This window comes from Plasmodium brasilianum (assembly GCF_023973825.1).
Source record: "Plasmodium brasilianum strain Bolivian I chromosome Unknown PB_00_01, whole genome shotgun sequence".
In the NCBI taxonomy this organism is placed as follows: Eukaryota; Apicomplexa; class Aconoidasida; order Haemosporida; family Plasmodiidae; genus Plasmodium; species Plasmodium brasilianum.
The window spans coordinates 107,124-121,875 of NW_027122924.1; the positions used below are offsets into that span (position 1 = coordinate 107,124).

Below are 14,752 nucleotides of genomic sequence, written 5' to 3' on the forward strand. Positions count from 1 at the left end.
GTAGGTATTCCTTGTATATTCCTTTTTTATTCAAAAAAGAATTAGTCATTTTGTCTTTTTTTTTTTTTTTTTTTTTTTTTTTTTTTCCTTCTTTTTTAATTATATGTTTGTATTTTATTTTATTTCATATTATGTTTTATAGTAGGAATCTATTCACGTGTGCGTGAGTCATACACACACTTTTTTATTTCTCATCATTTTTGTCATTTGCATTTTTTACGGCACTACTCCTTCATCTGTGCTGTATATGCACGAACATATTCATGTTTACGTGCCTTCCTTCAAATTTTACCATTTCACTTATTTATTTTCTTTTTACGTTTATTCCCTTTTGTTTTCTTTTCTTTTCTTTTCTTTTTTTTATTATTTGAAGTTCGGATTAATTTTGAAAATTCATAAAATTACTTTGAAAATATTTTCGTTATAACAATGTTACAGCGCCTCCTTTTGAGAGTTACATTCCTTGTATAGAGGGCACTCCGATTAAAATAAAATAGAGTGAAAAATAAAGTAAAAAATTGAGTAAAAAATTGAGTAAAAAATTGAATGAAAAATTGAGTGAAAAATAAAGTAAAAAATTGAGTAAAAAATTGAGTAAAAAATTGAGTAAAAAATTGTGTAAAAAACAGAGTAAAAAATAAAATAAAAAATAAAGTAAAAAATTGAGTAAAAAATTGAGTAAAAAATTGAGTAAAAAATTGAGTAAAAAATAAAGTAAAAAATAAAATAAAAGACGGCAAAAGGCTCACTGTATTTTTTAGCAGTCCTCTTTGCGTAAAAATGAGACACAGTTGTATTATTTAATGTCCATTTCGTCCTGTTTTACATCACATTGCTTGGTTTTATTATTTCCTCTGTATGCCATTATAATACTAACCTTATTATGTAGCAAGGGACGAGATGGATATATTGCGTTAGCTCTTTTCACACTATGTATTTTATTATAAAAATGTATGAAGCAAACCTTAAACGAATGATATTTATACTTTTATGTAAATACCCGTTGTTTGTAAAATTTAAATGCACAGAGAAAAATGTTTGCACTTTTTTATATTGTTTTTAACAAAATATATGTTGTCTGTTGTTATTGCTTAATGATTGGGTGTTTACTATTTAGCTGACGTTTGTCCTTATACAAGTGGAATCTTAACAGACTATTCTCATTCGTCTTTCTATGAAATTTTGATATGGCCCCCTTGACTTATATATCTCCTTTAAGAAGAACAGGAAGACTATCTCTTTAGATTGACGTTAGCAATTATGTGTGCAAAAAAAAAAAATAAATAAATAAATAAATAAAACAACAAAATAAAATACAACAAAATAAAATACAACAAAATAATTTAAAACAAAATAATTTAAAACAAAATAATTTAAAACAAAATAATTTAAAACAAAATAATTTAAAACAAAATAATTTAAAACAAAATAATTTAAAACGGACATAGTTTGCATTTACGGGTCAGGTTTTTTTTTTTTTTTTTTTTTTTTTTTTTTTTTTGCAACATTAGTGCTTCAGAAAAAAGGAATAAAAATGTCGACAAACAATTTCACAGTCAACTTATAGATAACAAAGGGATTTGCACTTAAGGAGAAACGAAGCAAATGAATGAAAAAAAAAAAAAAAAAAAAAAAAAAACGACAACTAAGAATGAAGTTTTATATGTAAATAGTGGGAGTTAAGCCAACGCTTATTCGCGCATGCGGAGGGGGCACAACGTCCCATACGTCAGTGCATACATATGCATATATATATATATATATATATATAGATATAGATATAGATATAGATATAGATAGATATTTTTATTTATGTATATATTCATTTACATATATATATATATGGGCTTTTGTTTTATATATACCATATACTACATTGTTTTCCTTTTTTTTTTTTTTTAATACCATCAGTTGACATAGCCATAGGGACTTCCCTCCGGCTCAATCGTGTAGTTGTCAAAATAAATATTTTTTATTTGCCTAAAGTGAAGAATTAACACAAATGCAGAAAATGCCAAATGATGTAATTGAGGCAAAATGTAGATCACACACTACATATATTTACGTATTTATATATGTACTTACATGTATATACATATGTATATATTTATATTTACCTACGTATGTACGCATGTGTGAGAAAAAAATAGAAAGGATGTAGATGTTTAAACTTTGTTCCTTTTTCATGTTTCTCCCATTGCTTATATGTGTTATTACATTGTACTTACCACTAGTTAACAATAAAAAAAATGTATGTACTAGTAACAGTCGACTGAGCTTGCAGCATTACATAAGTAATAACACGTGTAAAGGAAGTATAAAAGGTTGTAATAGATTACAAAGAAAGGTATTCTGTCGTAGTAAATTACATGGAAGTGATACCAAATATGATAAGTCAACTTGCAATGAAACATTGCTAGACATACTAGGGAGTAAAGTGAATTACATAAAAAACATCCAACGGCTTTATGAAGATTTAAATAAATTAAATGAAAGAGAAGATAAAATAAAATACCTAATAAGGGAAAATATTGAGACCTGTAAATATAACTATTTACCACTAACCAAAAAAAAAAAATTTACTAATAAGAATATAAGAGCCTTTACAAAAGAAAAAAAAAGATTTTACATCAATCAAGTGAGAGATTCTGTTTATTATAAATATATAAACAGGTGTAACTCCAATGTGTATTTAGCAATAGATATAGTAAAAAAAAAGAAAAGGAAATGGAACAGGAAAGATAAGGAAGGCAATCTAGTAAACGTCAAGCATTTACGCACCGTTGGGGACTCGCTGCATGATAATGAAGAGAAAGCAAATAATGATACACGTGCAGAAGGGGAGGAAGAGAAGGTGGAGGCTTCATCTATCTTAATGGACATCATCAATGAACATAATAATGACAATAAGGATGTTCAGGAATTCATTAGTAAATGCAGTTTTTCAACAAAAAATAGATATTTTATTACCATAGACGGGTTTAGCGACAATCTAGTGTTGTGCTGCTTCCTTCATTGCATATTAAAAGGCATACAAAGAGTTGACCTAAATTTTTTTCTAAAAATGAATATTAAAAAAATTGCAGATAATTTGAAAAACATGTTTACAATACATTTTAACACAGAACATGTTGTCGATTATGTATATAAATATATAAGCAATTTTTTTTTAAGCGGGGATGGTGCTAAGATGGGAAATGGTAGTAATAGCAGCGGCAGTATAAGAAGCAGCGGCAGTAGAAGAAGCAGCTGCAGTAGAAGAAGCAGCGGCAGTATAAGAAGCAGCGGCAGTAACAACAGCAGTAGTGAGGAGCTGTGTCGGGCATTTACCCCCCGCAGCAAGGTAGACTGTTCCATCAGTGATAAGCTGAAGGGACAATATGAGGTTATTCCTTCACGTTTGAGTAATAGTATGCCCATTTATTATACATTAAAGAACAGTATGAAAATACACCCATATCCTAGAATAGCACACATGCTTAGTGGAGGGGTTGACTCGCTGATGGCTTTGCTTTTACTAGAGAAAAAAAAATTTTACGTTGATAATTTCTTTTTGAATTACAATAATTATGACTGTAGTAAGAATGACTTAAGGTATGCAAGAAGCATTTGTGGAAAGAGAGATAGAAATTTATTTGTTATTAACATCAATGAGGAGTATTTTAAAAAGGTGTTGATACCCATGCTAAGGAGTTACTCAGAGGGGAAAATACCTAATCCGGACATTATGTGTAATAAAAAAATAAAATATAAGTATTTCTTAAGTGTTATAAGAAGTTTATATAAACAAAGAGTAACACCTTTCAATTATGATTACATTTCAACTGGTCATTATGCTATGATAAGCACAAACGATTCGTTCAATGCGAACAACGTTTTTAACAATGACTTTCCGTATGTATATGATAAAGACGAAGGAGAAATGGAGCATAAGGTGAAGAAGCAAACGGGGAAGAAGGGTAAGCAGCAGGAGAAGATGTTACAGAAAGAAGGAAAAAGGTACAAATTAATTGTTAGCCATGATAACATAAAAGACCAGACGTTCTTCTTGTCCTCCTTCTCAGAGAAGCAGTTATCCAAATTCCTCTTTCCCTTATGCATGCACAATAAAAGTGATATTAGAAATTTTATGAGAAATGAAAATATTGACAACTACAATAAGAGAGAAACCAGGGGGCTCTGTCTCTACGGAAATGTTAACATGCACATGATGCTCAAGTATTATTTTTTGGGTGGATACTCGAAAACAGGTGAGAAAGCTATTCAGGTGAGTGCAAAAGATAAACCAGTTGACCAGGTCAGTCAACAAGTGATAAACACACCTGACCAGGTCAACCAACAAGTGGCTAAAGCACCTGACCAGGTCAGCCAACAAGTGGCTAAAACGCCTGACCAGGTCAGCCAACAAGTGGCTAAAACGCCTGACCAGGTCAGCCAACAAGTGGCTAAAACACCTGAACAGGTCAGCCAACAAGTGGCTAAAACGCCTGACCAGGTCAGCCAACAAGTGATAAACACACCTGACCAGGTCAGTCAACAAGTGATAAACACACCTGACTTCTTCACCTTCAAGGAGAAGTACATTTCTCTGTTTAAGTTAAACTACGTTAATTATATCATAAACGTGGATGAAGGAATTGTAATTGATAGAAATAACGATATACATTTATATGCTATTGGACAGAACAAGCATATAACTAATTTTATACATGATATTTATAATGAGCGCATAAAAAAAAAAAAAAAAAATTTCTTTTCATCCTGTCAGTGGACCGTTGTTTATAAAAAGATGATAAAAAAAGAAAATAATAAAGTTGTGGAGAACTTTATATACGTGACAAGAGATTACACTGATAAAATGTTTACAAGGATAAGAAGAAAATGCAAACTGAGTAAAGTGAAATGGATTGAGGGGGAACTACCCATGTGCTTGGAAAAACAAAAAAGGGGGGGCAAAGAAGAGGGGAAGAGAGAAACAGCGGATCAAGAAATGGAAAAGGATGAAGAGAGGATGCAAAAAGTGGAGGACAAAACACAGGATAAAATAATATTTGTCAAGGTCAGGAATAATGAAAAAATAAAAAAGGCAAAAATAATGTTTACCTCGGACCATTCCGTATATTTAAAGTTACAACATAAGGATGCTGGTTTATCACCTGGTCAGATGATTACTTTTTATTTCCCATTTATTATAAAAAAAAAAGGGAGAGGCACGAAATATATTTATTCCTTAAAGAAGTATGCACATCGACCAATTTATTATCATTGTATTGGTACATCCAAAATTAGTAATCAGTACCTGGACGTTAATTTATATCAAAGAATAATGAAGATTCACAGAGATAACAACTTGACTATTTTTTAAATTGTATCAAAGGGATGTGGTAATGGAACACCAACAGTACGTAATATACGTGGATCGTATGTGTCTGGGCATGTATGTATGTACATACTACACGCCCACATGTACACAATGTACGAAAGGAGAAACTCTAAATGTGTACTAATTACACTTTTAAGGAAGCAAAAAAAAAAAAAAAAAAAAGGAAGCAATAACAAACACTTATTTCGGCTTTTTCCAAAAGGAGCTTTCTCAAGTAACTGCCTCCAAAATTGTCAAGTTTATATGGGTATTCCTATTAATACCGTTCCTTTTTACGCTTCACTAATTTTATTCCTTTTTTTTTTTTTTTTTTTTTTTTTATTATTGTGTTATATTTTTCCATTCCCATTTATATCTCTTATTTTCTCTTTTTTTTTTTTTTTTTTTTTAATTATTTATACTGTTGTGGTATATATACTTTTTTTAAGTGGAGTGTCAAATTGAGGGTATAACATAATGCATATGCGCATGTATAATTTTTTTTTTTTTTTTTTTTTTTTCTTTTATTAATACTTTTTTTTCAAGTGCTCGGTTACGCTATTACGATAAAAAGTAAGAGATGAAAAATGCAGGATGCCAAATGAAGGGTGAAAAATGAAAAACAAAAAAAAAAAAAAAATAACAAAATACACAAAATGCACAAAATGCACAAAATGCACAAAATGCACAAAATAAACAAAATACACAAAATAAACAAAATACACAAAATAAACAAAATACACAAAATAAACAGAATACACAAAATAAACAGAATACACAAAATGCACAAAATACACAAAAAATAAACAAAACGTATAAAAATTAAGCAAAATGCACAAAAAATAAGCAAAAGTTGCAGTTGGGGAATTTAAAAATTATGGTACTGCGATATTGAGGAGCTTACCTGAACTGTGCATGCAATTGTACATATATATGTAAATATGTTTGTTTATGTATATGTATGATTTTATGTATGTTTAATATGTATATTTACCTACGTACGTTATATATAATTACTTCCGATTAGCCTTATGTAACCGCAAATCAAAACAACATTTTCATGGAAATTTCGAGATCGTTTAAGTGAAAGAAGCGAAAATTTTTAGTAGGGCATTCAAAGGAGAAGCGTGAAATATGCATAATGTGCATATGGCGTAAGTACGCAAAAAATATATGTATGCACAAGTGTAATGCGTTATTCGTATAGGTACATGTGTATAAGTAAATGCACGTACGTTTTGTATGTGTAGTGCAAGTATACATGTACGCGTATAGCTCTATGTTATATCATATCGTATTAGTACTGGGGAAGAAGAGCAAAAACATACACGCTGAAGGATGAGTACTGAGGATTTTGAAAATAATAAGGATTACAATGTAGTAACAAGTAGTCTTGTGGAATATAAAAGCACAAATAATTTAGTAAATAAGGATGAACTGGATGGTCCATATGTATGTAAAAATACGCTCCAGGAAGGAAAGCTTGAACAAAGGGATTTCGATTGGGTGCAGAGGTTGAGTAGTGGCAGTGGGTCTAAGGAAAGACAAATATGTAATAAGGAAAAAGGAGAAGGTAATGAAAAGAATGGACCCCAAGATGGGGAGCAGCAGGGGAAAGGGAGAGAAGAGGAATCAAAAGAGGAAGCGAAGAATGAAGAAGAAAGAGGAAAACACAAGAACTCGATGTACTACGGAAATGGCATATTAACACATGAAAAGAATATTACAAGGGACGGGGTTAGTGCTAAGGGAGTAAGTTCATCGCCTAGGGGGGAACTGAACTTGTGCAGTTCTGCAGTGGAGATAGAAACAGAAATATGTTTAGGAAACGTTAACAAAGAAAAGGTAATGAAAGAGATAAGTAAGACGAAGATACATTCGAATAGTAGGGATGGTAGGAGGACTCTAGAACAGAAAGAGAAGAGCGATGTAAGGGAATTAAAAAAGGGAAAGGTTCATTTGAAGGGGAAAGAAGTGAAAAAAAAAAAAAAAAAATAATAAAAATAATAATAATAGTATTAGTAATAGTAAAAGTAATAGCAAAAGTAATAGCAAAAGTAATAGCAAAAGTAATAGCAAAAGTAATAGCAAAAGTAATAGCAAAAGTAATAGCAAAAGTAATAGCAAAAGTAATAGCAAAAGTAATAGTAATAATAATAATAATGGTAGCGTTAGTAGAAGTGGAAATTCCCATGGAAGTAATAAATGCATGGTAAAAATCCTTGAAGACGCAAAATGCATCTTGAAAAATGGCAACAGGTATGAGAACACCAATAGCATGAATTATGAACAGGATAAAATAAATAATATGATAGAAAATTTAAGTAAAAAGAATAACGACTTAAATGTAAATAATAAAATGAATGTTATAAATATAGAAAAAAAAATCAAGGAGAAAGAACAACATATCCCTATTGTGAATAATTGTGAGCAAGGTATGATAAACAAAATGAAGAATTGTAATCTTTTTGACATCAGTTGTTCATCCCTTCCATTAATTATTAACGGTATTTCAGAGACGATTGAACAAATAATGATTATAGATAGGAGTAAGAATAAAAATAAAAAAAAGTTAATAGACATTGCTCAAAATATGAATATGCTAATGAAATCATACTATAATTTAATACTCAAGTGCGATTCTAATTTGGCTCGTTTTATTAAAAAAATACGAAAGCTGTACAAGTCATATAAAGTTATACATAAATCCTCCAAAGGATTGAAGAGAAACAAAAATGAAGAGAACAAAACAGGGGTCAATGAATGCTCCATTGTAGATAGTAACTCGAAGGAGGGAAACATCTTCACCGTGGGTACAAAGGAGGAGGGTGAAATGCATATGCTGAGGGGTGTTAGCGGTGCTGCGCAGTTAGGCAGCGATGGAGTGATAGATAGCAGAGGCGTTATAGGAAGCAACATAGGAATTAACATAGGAAGCAACATAGGAATTAACATTGGCAGTAACGTAGGAAGCAACATTAGTGTAGCTAACAATACGAGTATAATTAGTCGAGTTGACTCCACAACAGACGCGCTTAACTGTAGGAACATGGAGGAGGATGTTTCTACGGGAGAAAGGGGAATAGTAGACAAGTTTGGAGTTCCTTCTGATAATAGGAAAGATAACTGCCACATGAGCAAAGAGGGAATATCAGCAGTTACTTCTAATATGATTGTTAACAATATTATCGATGATAACAGTGGTAACAGTAATAACAATGACAACCATGGTAAGTATAATCAAAATGGAATTTTGGGAGATTTGAGAGATGCTCTAAAAAATCGCGATAACAACAACTGCATTGTGCAGGTAGAAGCGCTAGGGAATATTCTTAAGGACAGTTTTATAAATAAGAATAATGAAAATAGTTTTAAAAATAGTTTTAAAAATCTGGGAAGCATCGATTCGAAGTCAACAGCCCTTTCTAATCACAAGGAGGAAGAAGACTTCACTACGTCGGAGAAGAAATTATGTTCAGAAGGAAAAAAAAAAAAAAAAAAAGAAAAAAAAAAAAAGAAATGAGGGGGAAGAAATAAAAAGTGGGCGGAAAAAAAAAATTAAAAATGAGGGGAAGGGGAAGGCACGAATAAAAGGTGAAAGAGTAGATGAAACCCAAAATGATCGAGAAAGAAAAAAAAAAAAAAAAAAAAAAAAAAAAAAATACTTAACAAATTACATAAATTCAATTCTCTTTTCTTTTTTACGTTTAATCATAAAGGCGATATCGTAAATTACTTGCACAAGGAAATAAATTCATGTGTAGCCGAATTTGACAAGACTTACAAGTTATATATATCAAGTTGAGCAGCCAGTGTGTGTTGTTTGCGCCTGCACAAATGTGCATATCTTTTTGTTTTGTTACCCTACTATGATATTTTTCTTTTTTTCTTCTTTACACAAAACTCAATCATAAAAATGATACAAATTATATCCTCTTAATAATCTCTTTTGAATATGTTAACGTTTGTATGTGCGCGTGCGACAGTATATTTTTGTAACTATCCTAGAGTGCACTTGTGCACATGTGTATATATGTTCATATATATATATTTATATAAACGCTTACATACACACATATACGCACATTATGTATACATGTCGGATACGGGGAAAGTGCGACCCTTATAATATTTTTCAAGTACATCCAAGTTGTTCACATGTATGCGCAAGATAGAACAAATGTTCATTCATCATTTTTCCCCCATTGTGGCTCCATTAATTTATTAAATAACATCCTTTTTAATGACTACTTGACTTTGTTAATATCTTTTTGATAATACATGTATTAAGTTCACATTACGTGTAATGTTCAATTAATGCTATTATATTAGTATATATCCACTGGTAATCTTTTTTTCCATTTTTATTCCTTTTTGCCCTTTTTTTTTTTATGATGAACATTTTTTTCTTTCAACTTCTGCAGTCTTTCATTACTTTCTCTTTTTTTACAAAGTATATCATGTTGATTTGTCTTTTCTAATATATACACGGATCATGTGAATGGGAGTGAGTGTGGAATTCGGTTAAAAACGTTAGTGATCAGGTAAATGTATCTAAATTATATTATACATTGACCCAACAAAATAATACTAACAAATATAATTATGATGGATTTGAAAATTTTACGTATTTCGAAAATGTGGTAGATACTTGCTGTGATATATTCTTTAAAAAATTGGATGCGTCAAGATTTGTAAAAATTTTTTTTTTTTTTTTTGAATTGTAAATGTAGATGGCATATATATCTTCTATGTTTCCTAACTCCATTTCACATAACCACATATCGAATAAGATACTCTGTATTAACCTCCTGGATATATTTTTTTTGGCATTACCTTTGCTTCCCATTGTTCTTACAGCAGTTGTGGTACCACCATTCATCCCCTCTCGTGTGTGCGCTACTCCTCTTAAGTCTTCTTTTTTCTCTTCTACAGTTTGTTCAGACTTATTATTTTTATACATACCATTTTTAATATTCGAAAGGGAGTTACTAAAAATCTTTTTGTATACTTCACATTTTCCAAAAATGTTTACATAAATTTCGTCTTTTTTATTGGCCTTATTGTGAACATTCATCATATTGTCCATATGGGCATTTATACTTGCAAAACCTAGAGAACTAGTGCAGTTTTCTCCTTTTGTAAGTTTACTTTCTATCATTCTGTAAACATCCGTGGTGCATTTCAAAATATTCTCAACCGAAAAAAATTGTGCTTCCTTTTGTCTCTCCTCCGTTTCGTCAAATGTTTCATCATCCATTTCGTCGGATTCTTTATCATCCCCATTGTCATCCTCCTGTTCAACCTTTTCCTCCATTGAGTTTTCCCCTTCCTCTTCCCTTTTTAACGCCTTAACAACATGCATAATACTATGCTGTATAAGTTTAAGTTTTTCATCAATTCTGTTGAATATCTTAACAATGAGTAGAAGTTTAAATTCGTCTGAGTCCTCTTCTACTTGGTCCTCCTCTAAAGTGTGCGATCGGGTGTACTCTATTTCATGTGGTACTATATTTACTAGCTTGCCTGTATGCATATTTAGAATTCCTTCTTTATTTAACATACATATATCTTGACTTTTAGTGATAGCTCTACTTCGTGGGTATCCATTTTGTGCATGTGCAGTTATTGCTTTGTCCACTGTACACCCGTTTCCTTCTGTACTTATTTTGTCATATTCCTGATAAGGTAATTCACTGCTTCTATTTTTTTCATTGTTACAATTATCCTTTCCCTTTTCCCATTTGACATTCTCGTTAATTCTACACCCTTCAGGAGGGACTGCATCATATCGGTTTGTATTCCCTGCACAGGAGTAACAACTTAAACAGTCTACATTTATATGATCATTGATATGATCATCATTGCTTCGTCCTGTAGTGCTTTCATTACAACGTAGTAGCCTTACACCATTTTCATGTGCCACTTGATTATTCATATCTTTATTATGATTAATTTGATTAATCCCATTTTGAACTTGACTATTATGAAGGTCATCATTATTGAAATTATATTCATCTAATTCCTCCTCAATTAAAATTCTGTACTTATAAAACTTTTCTTTCAGTAAAAAAAATTTTGTCTTTATTTGATAAATATTGTAGTGGGGAAAACTTATTAACTTGTACAGGTGAAATTTCTCCAAAGATTCCAACGTTTCCCTTCTTTTCTTTTCCTCTTTGCTGCGGTTTTTAAGCTCACACAGTTTATTCGGTTCTACGGTAGGGTATGTGTCAATATCAGCAGCGTTCGTAGGGCATGAGCCCACACTTGGTGCCTTCTCGTGGGATAGGCCCCCATCAAACACACTCAGGTGAGACAAGAGCATCCTTCTACTGATCTTCAACTTCTTCGAATGAAACATGAGAGCTCGGATAGCAATAACCCAGTAGTTAAATTCTTGAAGACATTTGCATGTTAAGATAATTTTTTTTTTTTGATTATTATAAATAATACAAAAAGACAGTTTTTTTAATAAATCCATTCTATAATTTTCAAATAATTTTTCATCAATAATATTTAACTCCAAGCTATCTATGTTCTTAAAATATATTTTGCAATCTTCATCTGACTTCCTTGTCGAAAACCATTTAATGAACTTTAAGTTTTTACTCAAAAAAATATAACGTAAATGGGGTATATTAAAAACTGTGTGTTTCAGTAAATTCCCTCCTTCCTTTGCATATTCTATTGCTCTTAACGCTTCCGAAAAGTTTAGCGGATGGTCCAACTTGTCGTTAATTTTGTTAATCCCGTTAATCTCGCTAATCCCGTTAATTTTGTTAATCCCGTTAATCTCGCTAATCCCGTTAATCTCGCTAATCCCGTTAATCTCGCTAATCCCGTTAATCTCGCTAATCCCGTTAATCTCGTTAATCCCGTTAATCTCGCTAATCCTGTTAATCTCGTTAATCTCGCTAATCTCGTTAATCTCGCTAATCTCGTTAATCTCGCTAATCTCGTTAATCTCGCTAATCTCGCTAATCTCGTTAATCTCGTTAATCTTGTTAATCTCACTAATCTTGTTAATCTCACTAATCTCGCTAATCTCAGTTCTCCTTTTTACCATATACTCTTCATTTGTTTGTATATATCCTAGGTCGTCATAATCATAAGACTCACAAATTTTATAATACGAAATGATATTTTTTCCATTTTTAAATTTTTTTAAATTTTTTTCATCCTCCTTACATATATTTTTGTCGCTTAACTTTTCAAGGCGCATTAAACAAAATTCATCATTAACAATATTCATACAAAAATTATAAACGCAGTTTTTTATTTCTTCCTTTTTCATAGAACCCATCCAGCTAAAGGAAAGCTTCTTGTCCTTCCACCAAATGTAAGCAGTGTTTTTTGAAGAATTTCCACCGGGAAAAAAGCTCCCCCTATTGTTACTTCTGTACTTGTAATCGATACTTCTATTCGTTGTGTTGTCCTTTCTAGGGATGGGACAATTCTGGATCTCACTTCGTTTCATATTTACATCATCAAGACCGCTCCGCCTCATATGCACATCAACCAGTTTACTGTTTCTAACAACTGTGTCATCTTGGATACTTTCCAAATTTTTTTCGACGGAATTTGTTTTTGCTTTGTTGTTATCTCCCGTGCGGGAGCTTGAAAATCCGTTAGGATATTCGATCTCATATTTGTTTGGATTATCATTCGAAAATATATCATGATACTCAATTGGAAGCTCGTTTGAAAATTCGTTTGTACATGCACTAGTGCATGCATTATGGAATTTATTTTTGTTATCCCTCTCCTCTTGGTAAAAGCTACCTGATATGTTCATGTCCGACTTCATTTCATTCTCGTTTTTCAAATCAGTTTCATTTTCATTCGAGCTATATATGGACCCATCTTTTGCAGGATATTTATAAATCATCTGGAACTCCCTTTCAAGATTCGAAAATTTCATGGACGCGAAATTTGAAATATTTTCATCATTAATGTTCATGTTGATGTCATAATAATCATCTGTTTTTTGGTCCTCTCCCAGATATTGTTCATACACCTGGAATTGAACATCTTCATGTTTATTTTCTTCTTTCATGTTTCAAAAAAATGAACAGGCAAGGTGAAATGGGGGGGCAATGGGAAAAAAAAAAAAAAAAAAAAAAAAAAAAAAACAATATACACAACGGTATGTTAAACCACAGTGTAGCAATAAGCAGCATAAACCTACCCACGTGTATATATGCATATGTGTATACATTTACATACGTATATATGCATATGTGTATACATGTACATACGTATATATGCATATGTGTACACGTGTACATACGTATGGGGTAACTGACGATCACGGAAATACATTTAAAGTTTAATTTTACAACTTTTAAAAGAATAAATTTTTGAGAAAAGGAAGAATTATTCACAAATAGCTAAAATGGGTACTTAAAATAAAATGGGGTATAGAAATAAAAAAAAAAAAAAAAAAAAAAAAAAAATTCTATACTTTAGCCTGCACTGTTCAGGCTATTTTGTAAGTTGGGACACGTGTGTACAATAAAAAGTGCACACACTTATAGGCTGTTCGTAAGTATGAATACATTTACACACATACATAAGCAAGCACATAAGTACACATATATATATGCTTACTTTACTGGTTTGTTTCATAATAACTGTCAATACTCTTTGTAAATATGGAAAACCTCAAGGAGACAATTAAAAATAGGAGTGTACGTTATGTACATAAGCACATATATATGCATACATGTATGTATGAACATATATATGTAGGTTGAGCACAAAAATAAAAGACCTATGAAGGAATTATTTATTTCTCATTATCATCTTAAAAAGAAATACAGTTTAACAATAAAAACAGCGGTTTAATTTAAAATATGAACACATTAATATTAGGCAAAAAAAAAAAAAAAAAAAAAAAAAAAAAGTCAATCACTGCTAAGTGACAACAGAATTTCTTTCTAAGAACATTATTTTAATTATTTTTATAACGAGAAAAAATTGGTAATATAATAATATGAAAGACACTGTAAGCAAGAATTTGGTCAATTAATTTATGAACGGGCGAATTTAGCCAACAGCTTAGTTGAGAAGCAAAAGAAAAAATGGGCAGAAATAGTACGTACATAATACATATATATACACCAACACATACGTACATATGTACGTACTTGTACATACTGTTCTGTTCCTTTTTTTGTGTATGAGGCATAAAACAAGATGAAATGGCCAAAATATGTAAATAGGTAAAAGGCTTATAAAAAACGAAAAAGATGAAAAACAAGGAAAACAAAAAGAACGAGTAAAAGTAACAAAATGGGATAATACAAACGTAAATATATACATGTATATACATGTATATATATGTATATATATATATATATATATATATATATATATATATATAAT

At 31.0% G+C, this 14,752-nt stretch overlaps 3 protein-coding genes across 3 annotated transcripts; 2 read left to right on the forward strand and 1 right to left on the reverse strand.

Annotated features, from left to right (window-relative positions):
* Positions 1-2,185: 2,185 nt before the first annotated feature.
* On the forward strand, positions 2,186-5,365 carry MKS88_000022 (uncharacterized protein; the record flags this gene model as incomplete). The annotated part of the gene is made up of 1 exon (XM_067219299.1): positions 2,186-5,365. The coding sequence occupies one exon, from the start codon at positions 2,186-2,188 to the stop codon at positions 5,363-5,365; it is 3,180 nt and encodes a 1,059-aa protein (XP_067075912.1).
* Positions 5,366-6,700: 1,335 nt separating this feature from the next.
* Positions 6,701-8,885, forward strand: MKS88_000023 (uncharacterized protein; the record flags this gene model as incomplete). Its single annotated transcript, XM_067219382.1, has 2 exons — positions 6,701-7,146; positions 7,379-8,885. 2 exons carry the CDS (start codon positions 6,701-6,703, stop codon positions 8,883-8,885), a joined length of 1,953 nt encoding a protein of 650 aa, XP_067075913.1.
* A 1,080-nt stretch (positions 8,886-9,965) lies between these two features.
* MKS88_000024 (uncharacterized protein) lies at positions 9,966-13,421 on the reverse strand (the record flags this gene model as incomplete). Its single annotated transcript, XM_067219454.1, has 1 exon — positions 9,966-13,421. One exon carries the CDS (start codon positions 13,419-13,421, stop codon positions 9,966-9,968), a length of 3,456 nt encoding a protein of 1,151 aa, XP_067075914.1.
* Between the last annotated feature and the right edge of the window lie 1,331 nt (positions 13,422-14,752).